This window comes from Coturnix japonica, chromosome 24 (genome assembly GCF_001577835.2).
Source record: "Coturnix japonica isolate 7356 chromosome 24, Coturnix japonica 2.1, whole genome shotgun sequence".
NCBI classification, from domain to species: Eukaryota; Metazoa; Chordata; class Aves; order Galliformes; family Phasianidae; genus Coturnix; species Coturnix japonica.
Genome location: NC_029539.1, coordinates 5,463,643 through 5,489,948, shown reverse-complemented (window position 1 = coordinate 5,489,948; position 26,306 = coordinate 5,463,643). Strand labels below are relative to the sequence as shown.

Here is a 26,306-nt window from a genome sequence, read left to right as displayed (position 1 = left end):
TTTTTTTTTTTTTTTTTTGGACACACTTCCACCTTTTGGAACAAACCTCTTTGCACACACAACTGCATTTAAACTGGACAGTGTACAACAGCCCGTACTTATGAATTAAACTAGAGAGGAAGGTGGGACAGCCACAGCCATTTAAAACACATCTTCACTGACTGTCTTCACATCAGATCAAAGACTACAACAGCATGGAACAGTCACACAAACAGCACCAGTGAGAAGTGCAGCTGATTCTTCAACTACATTTGTTTATTTAAGGTTAGAGATTAGCAAGGGGAGAGGCAACAAAAAGGGCCACGGATCTGGTTCTGGTTCACCACTACTGAGCCCTGTTTGATGTATGTTTGCATGAGGGGAAGAGCAGGCTGGAGGGTGGGAAGGAATGCTGTGAGCATCACCCCCACACTGGCTCACCAAGCACACCAACTGCTCAGCAGAAATCCATGAGCTCCACGCTTGACCCTTAGGATACTCACAGAAGGTAAAGTCTATTCTCTAAGCAGGGCCAGGTCACCAACGTCACAAGTGATTACCCTAAACCTTCCAAGTTTAAATTCACAGTCCCAGCTTCAGTCTGTTTCTGCATACAGTGGGGGTAGTATACTATATTCTCCGTGCTGCAATCAACCAAAGTGCATTTGCTCTTATCATAGGCTGTCTCTACCAGAGCACAGTACTGCTGAAAATCTTCCAAATGAAAGGCAGAGGATTCAAAATGCCTCTGCCTACATTTCCAAGTTTCCCCTACAGTTCAACCTCTGCATTCCTTCTCATCCTGCTCTGTCTCACATTAGATCACAGCCCGGCTGGTGCCACTTGCCCTTGCCATCCTGTTCAGGTGCTAACCTGCAGACTGGCTGAGACCTGCCTAATATTCTGCACTGACACATGGCGCTCAAGAACAGGTGCTTTCCCATTTGCATATCAACCCATCTGCTCCCTGATCCTCCTGCACCAGCATTCTGTCACTGCATACACACTCTAATGTAATCACATGTAATCAATTTCAGCAAAGCATGCAGTTTGCATAGCCTCTTCTGCAAAGGGAACTTCCTCTCTGCTCCAATCTCATGCCATCCTATTCCTGCACAACTCCAAGAAAGCAGCTGAAAACGATTCCATTAAGCCCATAATACTGCATGCTTTTAAAATGAAGACAAAATTAAGTACAGCATTCCTCTGGAGCATATTAGAACAACAGAATAAATACACTCTACCTGGTATAATCAGAAAACAGATTAAAAAAATAAAATAAAATCAACCTTTCTTCTCTGCCTTAACCCATAAACTTAAGAAGCTGCATTTAGGACTGAAAGCATGTTACAGGCATCTTTAAAAATTATAAATAATGAGCTAATCCTTTGTGTTTCACAGTGCCATATATAACAAATGCAACCCGCTCCCACTGAGAAAAGATAATTGGCTCAATTTGTAAGTTTGCTGTAGCCTTCTTTTTTCCCAAAAGTGCAAGTTTTTCCTTGAGAGTATCTTCTGTACAGAGCAACTTCAGGTTGTTTCTCCATGGTGTACGCTACATCACTCAATGATTCAGTGCATTTCACAGTTAATTGTCTTTCAAGTGCTTTCCTTTTTCCCCCTTCTTTTCGGTTTGAAAAAGAAAAAGCAGAAACAACAGAAAGCAACTGTAAGATCTGTTGTCGGAAAAAAAAATATCCCTATAAGAAACTGAACACCACTTCAACAGATAAGGATCAGAGAGATGAGGAGTAAAGCCGGATTTTCCACATGCCAGACCACAACCTGGACCAGAACCTGATACTGTAATTTCTTTTTATTTTCCATTTTTCTGTTCTCTGGTATAATAGGTATAAACACAGGGAGCAGCAAAGATAATATGTTTGTAGGTGGTGTTAGATGTTCCAGCTGGTTCTAAATCAACAGGTTCTGTGCAGGCAGAGCAGACACCTGACTCTGAGAACTGAAAGCAGATGATGTATCCTTCTTACAGCAGGAAACCTGCAGAGTGAAATCACCTCATGGAAATCTTTGCTAGTGGATCTTACAAGCACAGTCTTTCAGAAAGGAAACGGAAGAAGGTTTAGGCAGCTGTCCCAGAGTATCAGTTGGTTTTTGTTACCCAGGTGTGTTACTAGCCTCCCATTTTTTTCTTGGTTTGCTTCAACCTCCGAGATTTCAGAATTGTATAGTTTGCATATTGTGTGTACCTCTCTGAGAGGATAGGGACGTAGAATGCACGCAACAGCCTTGAGGACCTGAAACCAGAAAGAAAAAGATAAGTAATCTTTAAATTATTCATTAGCTAATACATTCAAAGCAACAAAAACAGAAGGTTTGCAAAAGAGCTGTGCCGGTGAGTCAGTGATGCAAGGAATGTCAATGGAACAAACACAAAAAGCCCAGTCTCTTTTTATTCTTGTCTGTGGGACCAAAGCTGGCTTGTGCCAGCATCACCAACTTGAGGGCATCAGCTTGCCCCATTCTTCAGCCTGCCTGCTAACCATTCCAGTGGGACATTAGGGTTAAGAAGCTTAGCTCTGGGATACCAGGTTCCAAAGAGCAGACAGAACAGCCCTGAGGGCCTTCAGCACCATACAGCTTGGCAGGTCTCCCACTCATCAGAGCACATCCTGAAGGTGGAAGATAGCAAGGCTGTGTTTTAACTCTTGGCATTGCCTCTTCTCTAGCCAATACTTTTGATTACCTACTCTTCCACAAGTGCCTGAAGGGCAGACAAATTTTGATGGGCACTAGAATTATGGAGTTTAGCTCTTTTGCAGATCTTCTGTTGCAGGTATTGCATTAAAAAGGGATGGAACATCCTGAAGCCTACACAGCAGTTTGCTGGAGGCTGCCAGTACTTGCTGGCCATTTTAATTCACACCGTTTGGCTGATAACATAGCCAAGGTTCCAGTCTTCCAATTCAAGTCAATCTTTCAGAAGAAAGATCGTATTTTGTCTGCTTATTGTAAGGCAGCACTGGATATCTCCGAAAAACTATGAAGAAATGGCAGAAGGTGCCACTATGAACTACATCTCTCAGGGACTCCCAGGGATCTCAGCCTTGCTGTAATACAGGCAGACCCATCCACCCCCTGGCCCACACACAGCCCAGCCCTGGTGTGCACCCATTGCTTCCAGCAGCCACACAGCACCATGTGATGGGCACTGTGTGCTCTGAACCCAAGACACAGAGAGGACACAGGACAGTGCTGACCCCAGTGACGACTAGTAGCAGTGCACATTGTGACACAGTGACTAAACACAGTCCTGTGAGCAGTGAAAAATACAAAGTGGTGCTTTCTGTTCTAATAAAGGAATCTGAGAGTGTTTCAAGAAGTCAAAGATCTGATCATGTCTCTCTAACAGACATATACAGGCCCCCTATTATCAGAGATAATAAACATCCCTCAATTCATAATCGCACCTTATTCCCTTTTTTGGCAGCACATACACTTGTAAACAACCACAATGAGGGATAAAGCACAGAAAGAGCAAAATTTCATCACAGATCTCTGATCAACACTGTGAAACCTCATTGAGAACTGCAGCCACTGCTACTGAATCAGACTGATGCATTAGCTTCATAACAACAAGGTCACAAATTCCACTAATTTGATGGCTTCATTGCTCTTCTTTATGTTTTACTAAAAACATAAGTGATGAGATAATCACATCTCAAATAAGAATTCCTGAAAATGGCATGGCAAATGATAGCACCACCGTATCACACCACAGTGATATAAGCTCAGCCTCTGTGCATGCTACGCAACAACTTTCTCAATAAGACTCTAGCATGCACAAAGGCAAGGCAGAGCTCTCTGCTGCCAGTAACAATGGAGCAGAGCCCTTGCTTCTATTAAGAAGTCCACAGCAGATGATGCTCCTGCTCAAGAATTCATGTGACAACTCTGAGGTCAGTCAAATCTTTACCTCCTGCCACCTCACTTCATCAGGCTCAGGCAACAGATAGCACATGGAAGGGGTGAAGATGACAGAGGACAGTTAACATATATAACATTCTATTTGTATTTGCTTCTCAGTTTGGACCTAGGAGACCATGAGCGTGTAGCCTTAATCAGCGCACTGCTCATAAGTAATGTGTTGGTAACAAGATGAAGTCCACAGTCACTCCAAGCTATGTGCAACACAGCTGCAGAAAGGCTGGCTCCAGGTCAGAGCCAGGCACATTCTGCCCAAAGATGGCAGGGTCAAGTTGTTTGCTTGTAGAGAAACAACAGCTGCATCACCCAGAGCAGTTTCCAGTCATGACAGAGTTCTACTACAGCCAGTAGGCCCAGCAGAACTGGGACCACAGGTGCTCCTTAGTGCTGAGCAGACTTCTGCAAATCACCTGTTGGCCTTCTCAGCAGCCCTGTTCTACTAACACCAGTGGAAGCAAGAATAAAGTGAAGATGCATGTGCCCCGGTGGCACAGTGGTAGGAATGCCGCGTTGCAACACCAGGACCTGGGTGTTCAAATCCCCCTGTGGTGCAAGTGGTAGAAGTGCCGCTCTGCTACACAGAGGCTCGAATCCCGGGGGTTGGACTCAATGATCTCTAAGGTCCCTTCCAACCCACACGAGTCTGTGAGACTGTGACTCTTGTGTCACCCTTCCCAAATGCAAAGGTTGACATGGAATAGAAACAGCTGGAAACATGAGGGTGTGGGCTCTTCTTAACTGTGTCTTGCAACCCAAACTTCTCACTTCAGACAATTTAGAATGAAGCTCGACAAGGAAGAAGAGGCAAAAAGAAAAGGCGGGAGGAAGCTCAATTTCTGCCACATGGGCCAGACCTCACACTTTCAGGACATGGGCATACACCAGAAGCTCACAACCAAAGCTCTCTGAGAGCTCTCTATATATCACGCATTGCACCAAATGTGCCCCAGAAAAGTGATCTAGCTACTTGTAAAACAAAAGCAGGGAAACTATTTCATGAAATAAGGAAAGCATCGCTGACGGGAATGAGAAGGTCACCTATTAAACCAGGGTAATGATATTCTAGCACAAGGTGACTGCATCATTAAACTTACACTAAGAACATATTTATTTATTTTGTGATGGAAAATCTAAGGGTGAGAGCTCAAGTGTTTGGAGTGAGCAAATAGTTCAACCTAAAGAGCTGGAACGGGTACTCCTCAGCAGGGAGCCGTCAGCTATTCTCCCTCTTCTGTCCCAGAACTGGAGTGCTCAGCCAGTACAGAATTAAATGGACCTGAACAAAGCAGCTTCGTGAGGAGCATAATTGCAGCTGGGAGTGCTCTCTAATTTAATAAGCAGCCCTATTTTTCAGAGGCAGCTGAGATTTACACTTACTGACACCAATGTAAGACTCACAGTGAGTTCCAGAAGTCTCCAGTTCAGCAGGAGTGAATGGAATTGCTGGAGTCATTTATTTTCAAAGAATAAGATCTGCAAGGATTTTTGTTTTGTTTTTAAGTGCTCCCTGCTCTGCAGCCACTGAGCTGCAGACCTGAAATCTCTACTGGCTGCTTCCCTCACAGCTCAGTTTGAAGTAACACTGTCCTATTCCCTCCTCCCTTTCATCAAAAAAAGCTGCATTTTCACAGTGCTTTTACACTCACTTCCTAGGTAGCAAGGGGTACTTTTCCACTCACTGCAGGGAAGCAGGTGCCAGCTTTAAGAACTGCATCATTCCACTGAGCTGGCAGGGGAGGCATGTGCTCAGAGAAACACACAGCCTGGTTCACTGCATGAAGCTCCTGATGCACCTCCACCAACCCTCCCCTCAAACCTTCTTATCACACTCAAGGAAGACCTCTCCCCACAGACCCACTAGCTCTGGATCCTTTCAGCTCACCAATTTCCAGCACCTAACATGCTTCCTGCCCTTTCACCTCATTGCTTCCTCAGTCAGAACGCTCTGCAGTTTGAGCATCTAAGACTCCTCACAACAAGCTGCTGCCCCACAGTGAGATTCTACTTTTGCTATAAGAACCCAACCTGTTACCCAAAGCAAAATGATCATACAAGTTTCCACTGCTTTGTAAATAAGTTACTATCGAGGAGCACTCAGTATTTCCCCCAGGAGCACCGAGCTGTAAATCCCCCTACCTGCGGATTCAGCCACATTCCTGAGCAGCCAGCCAGATATTTTTGCTTGGCAATGTGCTAATGTTTAGATGTAAATAGGGCAATTATCTAATTTTACACATTTTCCCTAATAAGAAGAGGAATTAACAAAAAAAAAAAAAGAAGAAGAAAGAAAGAAAGAAAAAGAAAGGAAGAAAAACTTCATGGAAACAGGATTACAGGAGGGAAGAATGACAAAGACTCACTTCAGTACTAAGCTATGCACTTCTCTCTAATATAACACCGTGTGCTGACCCCAGGCAGCATTGCAGAAACACCTGAATGTATCTATAAGCAAAAATGCACAGAGCTTTAGACATTTGGGGGTGCAAACGCTGCAAAGAGTCCTCTGCAGTAATCTGCAGGTGCTTCTGTTGCCTCATTAATGAGTTACTGGTCACCTCATTCTCCTTTCCTGAAGTCCTGCTTTTACATAACAGCATTTCTTTAGGCAAACAAAAAGCCATGACAAGGTGTCATGGAAACTCATTCATCTGAGAAAGGCAGGAACATGACAGCAACCCCTCGGAAAAGCATATCATCACTATTTCTCACTGTCTAACTGCTTTCACCAGCCCTGCTCCCTGGAGTGATCTACTACAGGGAGGTAATAACATCTCATATAGGATACCAGAGGGCACTGAACCCTATGCTCTCCAACCTGATATGACAGCTGTATGGCCAAAGCTTTAAATGGCTAAAAACCCATCCCCGAAGAGCTGAGAGTTTCTGTCATTGTAGGCATGTATTAGAAATACTCCAATTTTAACTAACTGGATTACACAGTTAGCCTGAAGGATGGCAAATTCAACCCCTGCTTCTCAAAATAACTCCTCATCAAATACACCAACAGTTACTCAGTAAGCAGCAGAACCAACAAAGAGCTGATTCTAACAAAGGTCTGCTACAGGAGCTCTCCAACGTCTAATAAAGGTGTCACCTTGGTCACTTCCACTCACTGTTGCCGCCTCCTTTCTTTATATGACAGCTTTCATAAGACATCTAGGAGTTTACTGTGAGACTGATTTACAGCATCACAGAATCACCAAGGTTGGAAAAAACCTATGAGATCATCCAGTTCAACTGTTCACCTATTACCAATAGCTTCCACCAAACCATCTCCTCATATACCCCCATTGTGCTCCAGACCCCTCACCAGCTTTGTAGCCCTCCTCTGAACACATTCCAGGGCCTCGATGTCTTTCTTGCAGTGAGGGGCCCAAAACTGGACACAGCACTCGAGGTGCGGCCTCACCAGTGCTGAGTACAGGGGGACAATCATCTCTCTGCTTCTGCTGGCAACACTGTTCCTGATGCAAGCCAGGATGCCTGGGCACACTGTCGACTCACGTCCAGCCCAGCATCAATCAGTACCCCCAGGTCCACTTCCTCTACACAGCCTTCCAGCCACTCTGTCCCAAGCCTGTAGCATTGCACAGGGTTGTTGTAGCCAAAGTGCAGGATGCAGCACTTGGTCTTGTTGAATCTCATCCCATTGGCTTCAGCCCAGCTCTTCAGCCTGTCCAGATCCCTCTGTAGGGCCTCGTTACCCCCAGGCAGATCCACACTCCCTGCCAATTTGGTGTCATCTGAGAACTTACTGAGGGCACACTCAATGCCCTCATCCAGGTTATCAATAAAGATGTTGAAGAGGACAGGTCCCAGCACTGACCCCTGGGGAACACCACTTGTGACCGGTCACCAGCTGGATTTAGCTCCATTCACCACCACTCTCTGGGCCTGGCCATCCAGCCAGCTCCTTACCCAGCCAAGAGTGTACCCATCCAAGCCAGAGGCTGCCAGCTTCTGCAGGAGAATAGCATGGGAGACAGTGTCAAAGGCTTTGCTGAAGTCTAGACACACCAACAGCCTTTCCATCATCCAGAAGATGGGTCACTTGATCATAAAAGGAGATCAGGTTGGTCAAGCAGGACCTGCCCTTCATGAACCCATGCTGGCTAGGCCTGATCCCCCAATCATCCCATGCATGCCACGTGATCTCCCTCAAGACAATCTGCTCCATAACCTTCCCTGGCACCAAGGTCAGGCTGACAGGCCTGTAGTTCCCCAGATCCTCCTTACGACCTTTCTTGTAGTTGGGAATCACGTTGGTGAGCCTCCAGTCTTCCGGGACCTCACCAGTCAACAAGGAGCGCTGATAGATGATGGAAAGCAGCTCGGCTGTCACCTCTGCCAGTTCCCTCAGCACTCTTGGGTGGATCTCATCCAGCCCCATGGACTTGTGGCAGTCCAGTTGGAAAAGTCTCAGACCGTTCCTTCCAGAATCACAGGGGGGTTAGTGTGCCCCCCAGCCAAGACTACCAGGTCAGAGTGCAGGGTACCCTGAGGATAACTGGTCTGACCAGCTCATTTTGCAGCTCAGAGGGACCACATCCCTCTCTATCAAACATCTTTCATTTACATCCATCTATCTACCAAATTTGACTGAAACAAGACTGCAAATTCAAAAGTCTACTGGTAAAAGATGATGTACACCTTACTTCTTTAGAAAGGAAAAGAAACATTACATCAGCAAGAAGGACCAAGGAAGGACTCCTTGTAAAAATAATCTTTGTTCCCCCCTCTTCCTGGCTTGCTTCACCCTCTAAAGCAACCTGCGTAATTAACACTGCACATACAAGTCTGACTAAGGTTCCACTGTAGCCAGACAAGCTGCCTTTACAGGAAACTGGATTTCAAGCTGGCATTTGCCAGTGTATCTTTCTTTTCTGTGTATAGCTGTTGTAAACAGATTATTGCACAAAATTAGTTCACAGATCTGTCAGTCTGTCACTAATTTCAAACAGTAAGACATACCTGGAAGCATCTAGGAATGGTTTGTAGGCAATGGTTACCCACTCCTCTTTGTTGGCGGAGTATCTTGGCTCCCTTGGGGTTTCTGCTGCTATATCCAAGTCCACTAGATAGTGGCATCTAGAAATGTCGATCTGTAAAAATAAAGACTCTTGCTGTTTATTTCCTGTAGGCATTTTTATTCATACAAGCTGCTACTTACCTACGAGAATGGGTTTAAATTTCTAGCAACATGAGAAATACTTTATGGTAAAAGATTTTGAGTGTCTTTAAGTAAAACTTTTTTTGAGGAATAAAAAATTTCACTACTGCTACCGCAGGAAGAGAAACCTGGTCTGCCTGTATGAGGAAGTACTACTACTATTATTGAGGAACTACCAAGTCACAGAGGAGGTATCTGAGGCATTAGAAGCAATTCTGCTGGTGTTTAACTTGAGGTTGTCTAACAGACTCTCATTACTAACAACTCTAACAAACTCAGACTTCTCATAATGCTGACTCTATGAGCTCCCCAGACAAAAGACATAATTATCTTTATTGTTGGAAAGGTTTCCTGGTGTCTCAACTGAATATTTTTTTGTCTCAGTTTTTACCCATTCCTACTTGTTTTCCACCACGAACATGGAAAACAAAACCAATAAATGATTAAACAAACTCCATAACTAGTTGACTCTGCAAGACCAAATCATGGAAAGCAAGCAGTCCCAGCACAGCAAGCATGTTATCTGGTGCAAATCATGCTGGGTTTGTGCAGGAATAACCTGGTCTGTAGCACTGGTGACGCCCACTATCTCTCTTGCAGCAGATGTACATCCCATTGCACCTCTCAGACCACATGCACTTGCTATCAGTGCAGTCATGCCTTTGTCAGCTGCCTATGACCCAATTAACTTCTTTGCCTGACCAAAATGTTTGGTAACACTTGGTTAAATTATGGAAATGTATTCAAGGTAGCAATGTCATAAATTATTTATGTGTGTGCGACCTCTCTGTTAAGTGAGCTGTGGGCAAGTGTCCTCACATTGTGTTTCCTTCCAGTGGGGGAAGAGTGCTCTTGAGAATGAGCAGGGAATACTGCTCATTCATACACAGCACTGTCCTTTCTAGGCAACAGCATGCTCCTCCTGCCCCTGTTTTCCTCACTCCTTCCAGGTTCCCCTGCAGACACGCATGTGAGCTGCTGAGATAAATATCAGCTATCAGATACAGAGAAGATTTGAGCTCCTATCAGGACAAACTCCCTTTTAACAATAAGCATGAGATGTTGGATAAGTTTTGTACAAGACAGTTCAACACAGGGCAGAAAACACTGGAATAAGACAGGTATAGATGAATAAAGGCTCATAACCTCCTCTTGAACATCTAATTGTGTCTAAGTGGCACCAAAAGTCATTTTCAAAAGTGAATTAAGAACTCTAGAGCCTAAAGGCCATGTTTACATTTTATCAGGATGGCTGCACCCTGCAATGCACCAATGAATGGAACCTCCCACAGGTGCAGCAGTGAGGCTGAGCTTCTGGTGACATTATGACTCAGCCACTGGACCAAAGCAACTCCTAGCACTTATTGCCTCCGTACTTGCATATGTTGCTGGCAGTAGGTTTCGTAAACCAAGGGCCACTCATTCTCATATTTGGCACGCAGACTAATCACTCTGGCAATAGTTCACAGTAGTGACCTCAGAGGCAGTTATTTTCCCCCCAGATATGCCCAATCTGGATGGCCCACCTCTAGTGTTTCTTTCTGCCAACTGAGAATGCCTGTAACTCTTGGATGCTGCTTCTGGTTTTCTTGGCCTACTACCCCCTCCTTGCAACATGTCAGTGCTCCCACATACCAAAGGGCCTAATGATTCCCATTCTGCCACTGTTATGCATTGAGCATTTGACATTAAAACGTAGCGGTGTTTTGAAATATCTGGAAAAAAGCCACCAGTGGAATACAGAACAACCTATTAACTATAGGCTGTTCCTCCACTTCTCGGGATATTTTGATCTGGGAGACATCACAGAACTAGAATACATGCATTTAGATACAGAAAATGTCCCAAGCAGAATCTCTACTCAGGTTAAGTGGAACAGAAGATAGTTTGTAATTCCTGATTAATAAACAACTGCAAACTAACAACAGCCTCATCAGCCACATTGATGTTTCAACCTTGTGAAACACAAGGGAGAGACGAAAGACTGATTTTCTGACTGCCTAAAATATAAGCAGATTTTTTTTGCCACCAGATGGCTCTATGGCATCATAACTGAGAGGTAAATGAAATTACACCACAGGAAACTTAGCTAACGCGAATCTTGAATCCACTTCTTGCATTGCATCAGAAGAACATTCCAGGCCCTGGGAGAGGCTCTGGCCATTAGCAAGGACACCTAAACCACTAACCAAGATTTTTTTTTTTAATTTTTTTTTTTCATCTAAGTTACATAGAATCTCTTGGAGAAACAAAAGTAACTGCTTTGAGCACTAAGACTGATCTCACCACTTCTACTCCAAATGCTGCACCTCCAACGCTTATGAATCATCTGACACACAAACGGGCGTCCACTTCTACCATTTCACGCAGAACACAGTGTCCTCTTACAAGTCACACTGAAGCTAATAACAGCATTCGTCCTGGTCAGAGGGCCAGCAGAACTATTTATTTGAGGGTTTACACAAGATTTTAGCAGTGTCCAAATCTTGAAGTGTTTTTCTGCATTAAATGAGTCTTAGTAAACAGAGATTAAATGAATTTCTAATTACGTCCTACTCCCTTTGGTTCTTCTTTCCTTTCCCTCCTCCCAGTCTTTTTATTTGATACAACTAAGTGACTGAGAACTAGGTTTGGTCACATTCCAAACAACGTGGAGAAGACTGAAGACTTAATCTTCAGTTTTCAAGCAGAGCAGTAATAGATGCTCACAGGTGAAATATTGAAATTGGTCTCATTTCTGCAGACATTGAGCTTTATTTACATATATTTGCTAGGATGGTCCTTTGCAGTTCCTATTGACTTTTGTTTTGTTTTTTAACTTGTGTATGCCTGCAGTCCTTGAGGAAAGATCCTGTTCCTCCTGGTATTAACAGATCAGAAGCAAAAGTCTTAAAAATGTGTTTAAAATTCACAAGAAGTAGCTAATTTCTAAACATGTTCCAGGCCCTTTTGCTTGCATGAGAAATAGTAAAGGATGATATTAAGAAACAATCATGAAACAAAAGTGTCTCTCATTGCATCAGTAACAGGGTATGTGCCAGTCATTTGTCTCCATTATAAACATGCCACAGTTGAAGATTTCCTAAATTAAATGCAGTGTAGCAGAGAACTTTCTGCAGGTGGTAATTTGCCTCCTTCCATTTCTAGTAACTACCTAACGAATTCCAAAATCAGAGAGCTTTCATTCAGCAGATTTTTATCCACGTGGTTTGCTCCTGTGTCACAGTGCTGCCTTCCATCTACTCCTCTGAGGCGATCACAAGTGCTCATGCAATGTTTAAATGGCCAGAGTAATGAGACACATTAAAAAGTGCATGTCCACTGTCCTCAACAAGGATACGCTGCTCATGTAAAGGAGAGACCTGATCCATTATGGGAGTGCTCCTAACGTACTGATAGAATATCACAGAATTGCCTGGCTTGAAAAGGACCACAAAGCTCATCCAGTTCCAACCCCCTGCTATGTACAGGGTACTGCCCAGAGCCACATCCAGCCTGGCCCTAAATGCCTGCAGGGATGGAGCATCCACAGCCTCCTTGGGCAACCTGTTCCAGTGCATCATCACCCTCTAGGTGAAAAACTTCCTCCTAAGATCCAACCTAAACTTCCCTTATCTCAGTTTAAAACCATTCCTCCTTGTCCTATCGCTATCTACTTTCCTAAACAGCCTCTTCCCCCTCCTGTTTATATACTCCCTTCAAACATTGGCAGGCCACAATGAGGTTTCCCCAGAGCCTTCTCTTCTCTAAGCTAAACAAGCCCAGTTCCCTCAGCCTTCCTTCATAAGAGAGCAGCTCCAACCCTCTGATCATCTTAGTGGCCCTCCACTGGACCCATTCAAAGAGTTCCACATCCTGCCTGGATGCAGTACTCCAGGTGGGGTCTCACAAGAGCCGAGCAGAGGGGGGCAATCACTTCCCTATCCAAATATCAAAACCATCCTCTGAGGTACTGAGAGAGGATGAAGAAAAGAACAGATGTATATGAGCAGTCCCCCCTCATTCACTCTTGAGGAAGAAAAGAAAGGACAATTAAATATCTGTACCACAGAGAATATTCAGCGCACTCCTAAGACTTAATCTGCAAACAAAAGTTTAAAAATATTTGTAAGCATTAACTATTTTTGTTTGGGTAATATGAAAACAAGTCAGTAATAGCAGTGTACATTAACAGCTTCCCATAGAAATCACCAACACAACTGTTTCACTGATTCCCAAATTATGGTCCTCTTCCTCTTTTGCAAATACATCAAGTATACTCATATTCTTAAAGAAAGTAGAAGGGAAAATTCCCATCTCCAAATATCTTCTATTGGGAATTTCAAACCAATTCACTTTTTTGTTATCACAGTAACATTGTAGTGAACTCGAAACTGCAATAACTAGGAATTACCTTTTTTTTTTTCCAACCTCTTTAAATGGAAAATAAGAAGATGAAGTTGTACAGTGATGTATAGTGACAATAACACAAAGACAGTACAAGAGAGGTGGTGATAAGCATTCAAAAGGTTATTTAAAAAAAAGACTCACCCAATAGAGGCCTTCAGCCTGCTGGAAAATGCTGAGGCAAACTCCACCAAGGAGCAATCTCAAAGAGATGCTGCTTCAGCAGTGGTCAGCCCTTAAATGAGGTCTGGAGGAGATGGAGCCAGGCTCCACCCCTTCCAGGAGCACAGCTGAATTACCCTCACCTGTGCTTCCACAGCTGACCTGAAACTTGCCTCAGCTGATTAATCAGAGGCTCAGGCTGTGATTACCAATTTCCCATACAGAAGTGCAAACAGATACCAGACTTGCATCATCAATCAAGAATTTCTAAGTGCAGCAGAGAGCCCATTTTTTGTTTGTAACTGTACTGCCCATAGAACACAAAATGGAGAAACCCAACCACATTCTAGGCACTGCATTAATATGGATGGCACAGTAAGGTGAGGAATGTAAAACAAGAATGTAATCCTCACATATCGAGATGGCTCTTCCTTGTTTTGGTCGTTCATGTCTGTGGGAATGATCCGCGTGGCCATTGGTCCCTTGGCAAATGGTTTGGGTAATTGGCCCCTGAATTCTGACATGATGAACTGGAGCTGCCAACTGCAGAGAACAGTGTCAGATATCCCAGCAGGAAACTGCAGGAGGCAGTAACATTTTGTACAGAATCAAACAGAAGCATTAACAAAGGGAATTTCATTCCCAAGGACAGACAGCTTTTCTAGATGAGCAAACACACTATAAAAACTGTCACTGAGTTGTGACCAATAATCTGTTAACACCAAACTTCTAAATGTTTTGTTTTGGATGTGCTGCTGTCAACAGAGATGCAAGATTTTGAAGGTTACTCCCAAAATACTTCTTGTGTGAAATGACCCTCCTTCTGGATCAACACCAAATCATAATTTTCACATTACACAACTCACTTGTCTGGCAGCAGAAAGCTACTTGGGAATCTGTGCCATTCCTTCCCCACACAGACATTAACTGGCCTCCCCTCCGGTACAGTGTGAATACTTGGGTCCGTAGCAATCCTGTGAAATTCTGGGTACAGGTCCAGAGGCCCATGGTAGCCTATGGGAGACAGAAGTTTGTAAATAAAGCTAAATAAATAGACAATATTTGCACGACTTCTTTTAAAACACTACAAGTAAATACTCAGTTATATTTTTAAACTGGTTACTTACTGAATATAATAATTTGTATGTACTAAGAAGTAACTGGAATCCAACATTCCCTATCCTATAAAGGGTGCTTATACTAAAAAACTTTTCCTCACATTCTCCTGTCCTGACTGTCAGTGTCTAGTATCAAGCAAAAAGTACTGATGCTGCCTAACTTCAATGAGGTGGAAACATGCTACACAGCTGTGAATCAGGAAAACACTTAGGTACAGTCCTTAATTCATCTCCATCAAGGACAAATGAACCTAATGACGTGTTTTTCATGGGAAAATATTATTTCAATGTCTGCAAGTTTCTAATTTCTACCTAAATAGTAGCCTGGGTGCACACTGTACATCATTATAGTAGTACTGGCTGAAGGTGAAAGTCAGAAAAATTTTAACTGGTACAACTCTAGTGACACACACATAGATACACACCACACATGTGCATGTACACAGGAATGAGGACACCATTTTTCTCTCTTCAACAACATCCAAGCTTTCAGATTCCTTATTGTGCTCTCTAGTTTGGCCAGCCTGACTTTGGCTGGCCTTGTGACTTGCCAAGACTAATACCCATGAAAGCCCAGAACAATGGTAAAATACTAACCTCTGAATAAGGCAATAGAGCGTGACAATGATAAAAGGCCAAAGAGAAAGACAGTGCTCAGTGCCAACCAGTTGGAAGAGACTGTGTAGTGCTCCAGGCGATAGCGCTGGAATATGAAGTGGTAACACTTCTGAGGAAAGGAAGAAAAAAAGAGCATATAAACATTTCAGAGTTTGAGCAATTTTATCAAAATGGTTTTTCCAACAGACCTAAAAGCACAGCCTACATCTCTCACCCAGTCTTTGGTCCGTGTCAGCATTTTTCATTCTAACACTTAAGAAATATGAAGAAACTTCCATGGTTCAGTCAGGTTTCTTAACTCTAGGGTATTTATAGATTTTTCAGTTGTTTCCGCTAGGAAGGCCTCTAGTCAGGCTGCAAGGCAGCCTAGCAGTGCAAAGCAGCAATAAGTGAGGAGAAATCAAGAGCCAGAAGAGCAGCAAGCTGTGGGGGTGAGGGAAGCTCAGGGCAGGAGCCCAAACAGAATGAGGCAGAACAGCTGCAATGGGTTCTAACAGGAATGAGTAACTGCAATCCTGCTCCTCTTTCACAGAAGAGAGATGAATAATATGGACCTTTGGGAAGGCTGATCAGTTTAGGATTCTTTATCAAACATCACAGCTGCTTTTTACCCAACATAGTTTTTGGTTCTTCAAATGCCCAAAACAACTTCCTTACGCCTAAACAAGATTACTTTTTCAAATCAGTGAGACTACTATAAGGAAGTTACTAATCACTGTGACATCTCTTGGATGTTATGTCAGCACCAGAACATCAGAAGTGCTCCTCACCAGCAATTCCCCCAGGAAAACAGAACAACTCAAAGTCATCATGAAATAATCAGTTGAGAAAATAATTTCAACTGTTTATCACTTAACATAACTCTGGATGGGGATTTTAATATTCCAGACTATTATGAATTCTGCATTGGAGGCTAAAATTACTAGATAAGAGCATTCAGTATGATATCCAGAGAGGGAAATCCTAAATATCTTTGCTGTTGTAACCATAATTTACAGAGTGCTAACAGATTTTGACGTACTCTCAGTCAAATTATACTGGGAGACTACAGTTTATGTTGTAAAATCAGCATCACACAGTTCAGTATTAATGCATTTTGCTTCCAGAGTCTCAAGACCTATCTATGAAACATGGTCCAAAAATGAAAATTAGTTAGCAGATCAAAAGTGACCAAAAGTTATGCATGGGACAGTCCTGAACTATGTAATCATTATAGATTGTGTCACACATACTCTACGAACATTCCCAAACTTTCAGAAACAGTGTTAAAAAACAGAGGTAGCACTTAACTCCCTAAAGCTATCAGCTCATAACGAAACAATAAAACCCATATTCCAGAAACTTACCTGAAGAGCAGACAGAGCTACAGCACTGCAGAGACATATGAGAGGATAGATGGGAAAAAGAAACCTCTCCTCTTTGTGGGGCTGGCTAAAAAATATGACGATCCAGATGTACATAGGAGCTAGTGTCAGCCAGTAGGGACGGCCCAGATTCTGAACTGAAAGAAACAGGCACTCAGCAGAGTAGCAACATCACATGCCTACACTACTCTTCCTCTTGCACACACCCACTGAGTGCATTATCACATCCTATATTCAAAAGCCCATTCTTCAAAACCAACTCACAGCCTTCAGACAAACACGCTGTGTTCTGAACAGCTAAAATTTAGGTAATACGTCCAGTCAGCACAGAATTCTGCTCAGACAGCTGTCATTGCTTCACATAACACTGTCAACAAACTCTTGAAGACAAATGCAGAGATAAGTGAATGGGTTATTGGATTCACGTAAGTGACAAAATCCACCAAGAACTGACATGTCGAAGAAGGTAGGCAGAAACTCCGCAGTTCCTGCCGTGCATTATGCTATGCATGCAAAGATCAGAGTAAGCCTCCTCTGGATCTATACTTTTCTTTTAAAAGTCTGTTTGGGCTCTGGTGTTTCTACAACCCTTGTAGCGTCATTACAAAAATAACAGCACAAGAGGTCCCTTAGGTACCTTCTGCTCAACGCAAGAAACAACTGATTCAAAAATAACAAAAGTTACCCTGAATTTTAGTCACACTGAGGAGGCACCCCTTAATACCTAACAATTTTCAATCCTTTTCTGCCTCTTTGCCACTGCCAGCAGCAGAGAGAAACAATTAAGATAATAGTGTGTCACAGACAATAAGAACACAGCACTCAGCAGAGTGGCTCCTGCTGTTAAAAGCAAGAACACCAAACGAACAGCAGGAAATCTTGCACTTACAGGATCTCCTGCTGAGCACCTACTTGTTTCTGACAGTCTGTCAGCCACGTCCAAAGGACACATATTTGCAAATAGCCACTAACATACATTATCAGCAAGGATTATGATATTACTGTTTCTTGTATTCGGTAATAAATGAATAAATAAATAAAAATTCAGACAGCAGAACCCAAAATGGGCTGATGAAACTGGAGGCCTCAGCTGACACTTAGTGAGCCCTCCTCTGGAAAACAGCAAGGGAAAATTCAAGCTTTCAACACATCTTTTCTTACATAGTCATTTGCCAGACAATATACATTTCAACTGATGTTATTTTACTTAAGAGAAAGCCCAGTATGAAGGAAGGGACGTTCCACTTCCTCCTTTCTCTACCATTGGTATACCCATGCCTGCAGGAATACTTCCCAGTGCAGACAGTAGCAAGACTGTCTGCCAGGGCTCTTGTTAAGCCTATTTCAGATATGAAGAATTTAGCACTGACAACACAGTGTTATTATTCTTGAGGTGAAGACAGAAAAGACAGGAGTTATCCTTAAACAGGAAAAACATATTCCTGCCCTTTTGTAGACACCACAAAAGCAGATACATCTCACTGCCTCAACTTTCTACACAAATTCTATTGTGGGGTCAATACTGAACCAAGTAATGATGTCTAGGAACTTTGCTTTCATTCCAGAGACTTTCTCTGATCCTGGTTTCACTTCCAATAAAGGAAAGCTGCTCTTTGGCAAATTCTCCCTTTACTAGTAAGGCTGTGATCTGTCTTTTCTTGGCTCTCATATCTGTCCTGCACTCACCATGAAATTTCTGAAGCAGACTCTCCATGAGACAAGTAAGTGGTAGCACAAGCAGTCCCAGAATAAATGCCACATTGAAATTCAGAAAGCCATTGATGAAATAGAAGGACCAGGGTTCTGTACCTGAAAGAAGAGAAAGGGAAAGTTTCTAAGCACAAGGATGCATGAGATCTGGATGTCATAGCAACTTCATTCCTTCTTGCCTGACACAAGGAACATATCCAGCAGCAGACAGCAGTACTCTGCACTGCAGGCATACTGAAAGCAAAGAATGGAAAAGGTGTGTACAAAATATAATTGTTTTCTTTGTCATAAAATACTATTCTCTTTTTTTCCACTTATCAACATCACATGTGCTGCTCATGTATCAAAAGCCACTTTAACAGTCAGACTTGCCCAGTAACAAACAGATTCTGCAACACAGAATTCACCCCTGCTCCAAGAAAGCCTCCAAAGCAAGAAAGGAGGTTGAAACTTGTGAAATTTGGAAATTCTACTCAAAACTCATTCTAATTGTAGAGAAGCAAAAGATGCAACACAAAACCACACAATGATAATAGGAGACAATTACCACCCTGGAGTGATGATGTGTATATACAACGTGTCAGCAGGAAAAGAAAACAGACTAAGAGTTCACATTCACACTTACCCCCAACAACAAAGACTGTCACTGAAGTTCATCCAGATGCTAGCTCTGCTACCTCCTCAGCAGCAAAATCTTTTTAGATTTCCCTGCTTCAGTTGGTGTTTAAAGGTACTTTTTAAGAGGAGCAAGCCTCCTAATACTTTGCACTTTGGTATTAGTTGCAAGCTTTGAAGGACTGACAGAAACTACCACCTAATTGGTCTCTCAATTCATGATGCTTAAAATTCTGAACAATAAGGAGTGCCGGGTCCTCTCCACACACTTGCCACTTTTGCAGTGTGATGATTTCAACCAGTCAGTGAGTGGCAGGACGGTGTATAAAAATTGTGTTTAAATTGTGACAAGAGTCACATGCCACAGCAATTTCCTGCACTTACAGACACTTAGAGAAGGGTAGATGTTGCAATTAATCAGACAACTGAAAAGCAGCAAGAAAAAACACAATCCTCTGCAGCTCCTACTATTAACATGATTAGAAGATGCTCCATTAACATCAGAAACATGCAGCTGGAGTTACCACATCAAATTCCAAGCAACTGAGATATACAAAACATGCAGCTGTTAGCACTGAAAGCAAACAGCATTTACAAGCTCAGGTTTAGGGAAGCAGAGATCATGAAGGGAGTGAATAATTAGCTCATCTTCTCTCTCCCTCCACGTGCCTCATAATTCTTTCCAGTCCCACAGCAGTACAATCCTCATCATGTGAGAGTCTGAATATGAGACATTAGTCCAGGAGAACATTGCTAAAGAAAAAACAAACAAAAAAACCACACACAGCCTTTTCTCTAGGATTCAAGCTTTTATGCAAACCAAAAAAATACTGCAGTGCTTATGCTGAAGATGATATAGGTTAATTATTCCCATCACACCAAAGCTGGGAAATCCCAGCTGCAAACCCATAAGGTACTGGCCAGCCTTTCATCTTCCCTTGCAACGAAGTGTTCTGAAGTTCCAAACTCACGCTATCCTGGCCACACTGCACTGAAGAGCAGTTTCTAGCAGAATCTTTTACTAGTCTGAGGATGACATACAAATGTCACTACTAATAAAACACTTCAGAACAGACTGGTCCATGGAGGCTCCTGGAAAGAACTCATGCACCAGCATTGAAAATGTCAGGCATGGGCCTATTCCAAAACCCAAAGGCAGGGCCTGAAGTTTTCATTACAGAAAATTCACAGCAACAGACTTCAGAGCCTTCCTGCAGAGACAAAGGACCACAGCAAAGCAGCTGCTGCCACGTTGTGTCCCAAGACAAGGAACAAGTCACCATTCAGCATGACCCAAAACAGCCCCTCAAATAAACTACTGAATATGGCCTGCAGGGCACATCCGGAGAAAGCCTCACTATCAACCACTGCCAAATCCTTCCTACAGTACCTCCAAAAAACATGACAGATGCTGCAGAGAACTGCAGAGAACCTCTGCCCTGAGCACCCCAAAGTCTCTATTTGCCTCTCTGGAGCCCTGCTAGAAATGTAATCTCTCCATCTCTAGAAGTACATAGTGTGAATTACTCGATGCAGCAGCAGCTTCCAGGTAAGCACCATGGTACTGCCATGGTTCAGACCTAACCTAGGTCATTCAATATTCCAAAGGGCCAATACCTGGAAAGTCCTAAAAGGCAGATGAGTTTCCTATTAATTAGATATCATTGACGACAACTCTGATGCTCCTTGACATTCACCAGTTACTTCTAAGGTCTTCAGGAATTCTACTGAGGTCACCAGCTTAGTTATTTCTCAGAGCAGTAATTTCCATGTCTAACTACACGCTGTCTGAAACGGCCTTCTGCATCAATTCTCAGTTTTTGCTAACATAAAACTGTACTAAATGAAACATTAATACTGCCTTTAGCTCTGTCTCCATAAGTTTAAGCAAAGCACCAGCTTTACAAAGGAAAAGCACAGATAATTTTTGCATTGCTTATGGAAAAAAATAAAAAGAGGAGGGAGTATCTATAAACTCTTTAAAGCATATAGGGGAATATCTTGAAAGTTTTTTCTTTAAAGAGCTCCTAGAAAGACAGCAGGAGGAACTGAAGCATGGTTATCATTCCTTGTCACTGACTCTCTCTAACTCATCAATCTTCAGGACAATTCAATTTATTCATCCAAAAGCTCAGGTGCTGCTTCTGTAAGTCAGATTGGCTGAAACGCAGCACGATTCCAGCAGGTGGAATTATTACCCTTTCTTTCTTCTCCAGAGTCTCAAAGATGCCTTTATGGTAACCCCAGAGCATAGAAGGAACTGATATGAACTGAAGGAACTATGGTTCTGCACTGCTATCTACCCTCCCAGGGTTCTGCAGCTTGACTGCAAGGAAAAATCATAGCCAAGAAGTGGGTGCTTACTACACTTGTGTTACATGCAGACAAATGTGCTATTAACAGCACTTTGCTTTGACATTGTGTTGTTGAGACACCTCATGATGGCTGATAGGGCTTCAAAGTGAACAAAGGCTGCTTAATTCACAGCACAGAGAAGCAGCTTGAGATATTCGACAGTGCCTTGTCAAATTCCAGCTTGAGGGAGACATTCTGTGGCAAAATAGCCAAAACTGCAGCCCTTCAGAGCTTGCAGTATGTCTTTGAATGCATCAGAAAAAGATCAGACATCAAAACCTGGTGTATAACTGCCCCCGACAGCAGCAAGAAAACCATCGCCTCCCACATCTTTTCTTAAGCTCACCATAGAGATCAGGTCCGTGGGAGGTGAAGACATTGTATAAAACAATGTTGAGAGGTGCAACTACCAGCTTCCCATAGTGATAGCTGTCCACCACTACCAGGGGCACCTGAAAGAAAGCATCTGTTATTTGCAGGGTGCCAGAAGCTCTCAGCTAGATCACCCAACTGCTCTGACTAATTTTGTTAACTGAACTTGACCCTTCCATTGTAAACCAAATCCAGTCACAGAATCACAGAATGACCCGGGTTAGAAGGGACCTCAAGGATCGTGTAGTTCCAACCCCCCTGCCTAGCAGGGCCACCAAACATACACATTTACTAGATCAGGTTGCCCATGGCCCCGTCCAACCTGGCCTTGAACACCTCCAAGGTCGGGGCATCCACAACCTCCCTGGGCAGCCTGTTCCAGGGCCTAACCACTCTCCTAGTGAAGAACTTCCCCCTGACATCCAACCTAAATCTTCCCTCCTTCAACTTGGATCCTTTTCCCCTAGTCCTGCTATTGTCAGCCCTTTCAAAGAGTTTACTCCCCTCCTGGGTGTTGAAAGGCTGCAATGAGGTCACCCCACAACCTTCTCTTCTCCCCCGCAACCTTCTCCATCAGTCCATCTCTGTACTGTTACAGGGACTTACCAGAAACAGGATCAACGACACCACACACCAGTTTAAGAAGCTTTTCCACCTCTGCTTCAGTATTAACAAGTCAAAGGCAATAGGAAGCCTGAAACAGAGACCAAGCATCAACTGGAGAATATCATTCTCAAACAGGCAAGAAACATCAGACAAAATGCCAAGTTCCTGGGTTCCCATCTCCTTACCCAAGAGCTGCACTGAAGGGCCAGCCTACTAGTGCTCCAGCAGCTACGCCTAGCACTGCTACAGAGGTCTTGTCCATATACCAACCAGTCATGGCAATTACTGTGGTATACATGCAGAAACTGCTTGGGAGGAAAGCTGCAATACAAACAAACAAACAAACAAATAAATAAAAGGGCTTAGCACAGGTTTCTCACAATGCAAAACTACGTGATACAAAATAAGGCCACTAACACTTTCTTTGCTCCACTGGAAGTGGGATGCTATATTGCAAATTCACACTTCAGAGAGGATTCTAGTTCTGCCAAGGCCAGAAATACTCCTCAGTGGTACCCAGCAGTGGTTGATTACCTGCTGACAGCACCCAAGCCTGCAGTGGAACACAACCTGCAACACCTGCTTTACCTTCTACATTCTGCTAGACTGAGAAAGAAAATGAAAAGTATCTGCTCAAGCAGCAGCAGGAAACGTGACCTGACAGGGCAGTCTCTAAAACAACTGGGTATAGACTCATGAAAAGTGAGCAAAGCACAAGTATACTGAGGACTTCTTACATTGCTCCTGCAGCATCATTTCCACATTCACCACAGAAAAATAAAAGACAAAAGGGAAATACTAATACTCAGAAGCTGTTATAGTTCCATTTCAGTTTCTGCATACACACAATAGAACAAGCCTTTCCTCAAAGCCTGTCTTCACACCTCACTCAATACTTACAGCAGGTGCTAAATCAGCCTTACAGTAGCTGGCTTGGCAAATGCATACAGCCAGCCAGTGGGCAGGATGCAAAGGCAGGTGACAGTGCCAAAGTACAAAAAGACAAAGTCCCTCCTTGGATCAGAACATGTTCAAGGAAGGCAGACAGATACCCCCTTTAAATATCCTGGACCACTGCATACAGAACAATACGAATTCTCTTAAAATGTCTTCGTTTTTTATAGACAAGGTCATTCCTGGTATCACTGCTACATAAACTCACCTGCCGATGAACAATACATCCCTGTGCTGAGTACTAAGAAAGCCAACATCAGACGACTCACATGCAGTCCAAACTTCTTGCACACAGCCCTAAGAAAGCAAAAGAGAATTTGAAATCACAAAAATAATCCCAGTACATGAAATAATAGTAGTCAATGCATGCAAAGCCACAAATAATACACAGAGCATCCCAAGAGCTTTAAGGTGAGTGATTCTCATTACTCAGACACCAAAAGCACTCTGAAGGCTGCCCCTGGCTTTGTATTTAAGACCTTCCTAAGTTATAATAAGTGCAAAACTTGGCCTCTGCCAGTGTAAATTCCACTCAGAAAGTTTCAGGAAGAAACTGTATCATCATCAGTCTAAGATATGCACCGATCACAGAGTTGTGCAAAAAAAACCCTGCTCACACTGTTTAAACCATACTGTTACCAACAGAAACACATTGGAACACAATAGTTTGAAAGTCACAAACGAAGAGGCAGCAAGCAAAAGTAAAAACTCAGCCCAGACAAGGTAACTGTACATTCAGCAGTATTTCATTAAGTTACCCTGCAAATATGTATTTTGAAGTTTCACTGTGAAGTAATCCAATTTGCATATTTATACATCAGCTTAAAGGGGGTACCTCTGGCAATAACAGTACGCTACCCACACTGCTCAAAACTATTCATAACAGACAGATTCTAATACTCACTTATAAAAGTAGAGTTCACAAACACAGCTCAGGAATGCCAGGAAGCATCGTAGGAAATAGAAGATAAGAACCTAGGAGACATACTCAGAGTCAGAACAAGGTTTGCAATGAAGCTTCTAAGACAGAGAGAACAGAGGCAGCCCACAGAAGTCAGGAGAGCCCATGGCTTCTGAGTAACTACACTCAAAGTGGCCAGGAAACACCTGCCATGTTGGGACAGTTCCCCAACCAAACCAAACCCTGGCAGAGCCTCCCTACAACCAACCACTCCCTCTTCCTTGGTTATTCACCAATTGCCTCACAAACCCTTGCAAATCCTTACAGAGAGGTCAGCATTTGTACACATAGCGTTCATAAAAACACTAACTTCTTTCTTAATTCTGACAATAAAGCAGCCGCGCACTGCAAACTAAAAATGCATTTATTCATCACAAGAACAATTCTGATGCACCTGATTTACCTTGTTAGTCTGCAGGACTCTAGCGTGGAACAAGGCCGGTAGGGCGTGAAGCCACAGGTACGCATAGGAGCGGATGGCATAGGCTGGAGAGTACTCCCATGTCTGAAACCCCTTCCCATAAATGAGGTAGTGTGTCTAAAATGGAAATTAACATATGTTTATAAAGTGCCTCACACCACAGTTTGAACACACAACTTAACAAAAGGGTGTCAAGAGCTGTGGGTGCCCCATCCCTGCAGGCACTCAAGGCCAGGTGGGATGGGGCCCTGGGCAGCCTGAGCTGGTGGGGGCAGCCCTGCCCATGGCCGGGGATGGCACTGGGTGGGCTTTGAGGTTCCCTCCAACCTGAGCCGTTCGGTGAAGCTGTGCAGTGCTGCAGGAGCAGCTGCCACCCACCGGCTCCCAGTAGTTGAAGGTCTCATCGCAGTCAGAGATGTTGCTGAGGAGCGCAGCGCAGAACCTGGCCGAGATGAGACACTTGAAGGCCGTGGATCCTTCAGGGGCCCACACTTGCCCTGCTTTGCTCCCGGACGGTCTGGTGCAGAGAACACAAAACACACACTGCAAAGACACCGTAACTCGAGCAGAACCGCCGATGTGACACGGGCAGAGGCTGACGTTGGCCCGCACGGAACGTCCCTTTAGCACACAAGGCTTCCAGAAGCCGCAGCATTTCCGAACACCTCCCCCCCCCCCAGGACATTCCCCGTCTTCCGCTCCGTCCTTCTGCCGTCGGACCGTCGGCTCCGGCTCGGCCGCTCCACCTCCACCCGCAGCCCGTCACCGCCTCCCGCCCGCCCCGGGCACACGGCGCGTCCCGCAGCCCCGCTCCGCTCACACCGACACCTACTCTGCCCGGGCCTCCTCCGCAACAGCCGCCTCCGGCCGCGGCCGGGCCGCCTCCACACCGCCCCCTCCTCCCCCTGCCCGCGGCCGCTGCCGGGCCCCTTTGGCCGCCATGCCGATTGCGGGCGGCCGCCCACACTTTCGCTTCCTCCAGAGGACGCGACGGGAGCGACGTTGAAGCCGCGGCCGCCATGACGGGTGTGGGCACGGCCGAGCTTCGCCCGCCTCGGCTGCCGGGGGCGGGGGCTGCTCCGCCGGTACGGCCGGAGAGTGCGAGAGGGAACGGCGGGGCTCTGAGCATCCTCATGCCTTCCTCTGGACCCGCTCCAGCAGCTCCACATCCCTCATCAGTTCTCATGTGCCCACTTTCAGAGCCTGTCCAGGTCCCTCTGGATGGTGTCCCTTCCTGCTCTTGTGTCCACTGCACCACTCAGCTCGGTGGCATCAGCAAACTGCTGAGGGTGCACTCCATCCCATCATCTGTCACTGACAGAGATGCTGAAGAGCACCGGTCCCAAGATGGACCCCAGGGGACACCACTCATCACCGGCCTCCGCCTGGACATGGAGCCACTGACAACAGCCCTCTGGCTGTGACCATCCAAACAATTCCTTATCCACTGAATAGTCCAGCCTTCAAATCTATTTATCTCCAATGTGGAGATAAGGATGTGGTGCAGGACTGTGTCAAAGGCACAACTCCAGGTAGATGACAACAGTTGCCCTCCCTTTGCCCA

The 26,306-nt window shown here is 44.3% G+C and overlaps 1 protein-coding gene across 3 annotated transcripts; it reads right to left on the bottom strand.

Moving 5' to 3' along the window:
- ALG9 (ALG9 alpha-1,2-mannosyltransferase) lies at positions 1 to 25,717 on the bottom strand. 3 transcript variants are annotated; one of them, XM_015884148.2, is made up of 15 exons: positions 25,575 to 25,713; positions 25,121 to 25,259; positions 24,725 to 24,859; positions 24,265 to 24,335; positions 23,569 to 23,657; positions 22,592 to 22,727; positions 22,407 to 22,494; positions 21,775 to 21,880; positions 18,435 to 18,557; positions 16,731 to 16,885; positions 15,364 to 15,493; positions 14,515 to 14,662; positions 14,062 to 14,191; positions 8,902 to 9,032; positions 1 to 2,240 (listed from the first exon to the last, which is right to left on the bottom strand). In XM_015884148.2, exons 1-15 carry the CDS (start codon positions 25,682 to 25,684, stop codon positions 2,117 to 2,119), a joined length of 1,815 nt encoding a protein of 604 aa, XP_015739634.1. In that variant the 5' UTR covers positions 25,685 to 25,713; the 3' UTR covers positions 1 to 2,116. The 3 variants fall into 3 exon arrangements, with proteins under 3 accessions (XP_015739634.1, XP_032304969.1, XP_032304970.1); XM_032449078.1 differs by lacking the exons at positions 24,265 to 24,335; positions 25,575 to 25,713 and having other exon boundaries at positions 25,121 to 25,257; XM_032449079.1 differs by lacking the exons at positions 1 to 2,240; positions 14,062 to 14,191 and having other exon boundaries at positions 8,903 to 9,032; positions 25,575 to 25,717.
- Between the last annotated feature and the right edge of the window lie 589 nt (positions 25,718 to 26,306).

What these genes read in the sequence shown, in the direction of transcription:
- ALG9 (XM_015884148.2), bottom strand. Translation starts at nt 25,684, where the DNA reads ATGGCGGCCAAAGGGGCCCGGCAGCGGCCGCGGGCAGGGGGAGGAGGG. An exon ending in TAGCTCTGTCTGCTCTTCAG is followed by an intron (nt 15,494 to 16,730) that starts GTAAGTTTCTGG and finishes TCCTTTCCTCAG; the next exon opens with AAGTGTTACCACTTCATATT. An exon ending in CTCTATTGCCTTATTCAGAG is followed by an intron (nt 14,663 to 15,363) that starts GTTAGTATTTTA and finishes TGTCTCCCATAG; the next exon opens with GCTACCATGGGCCTCTGGAC.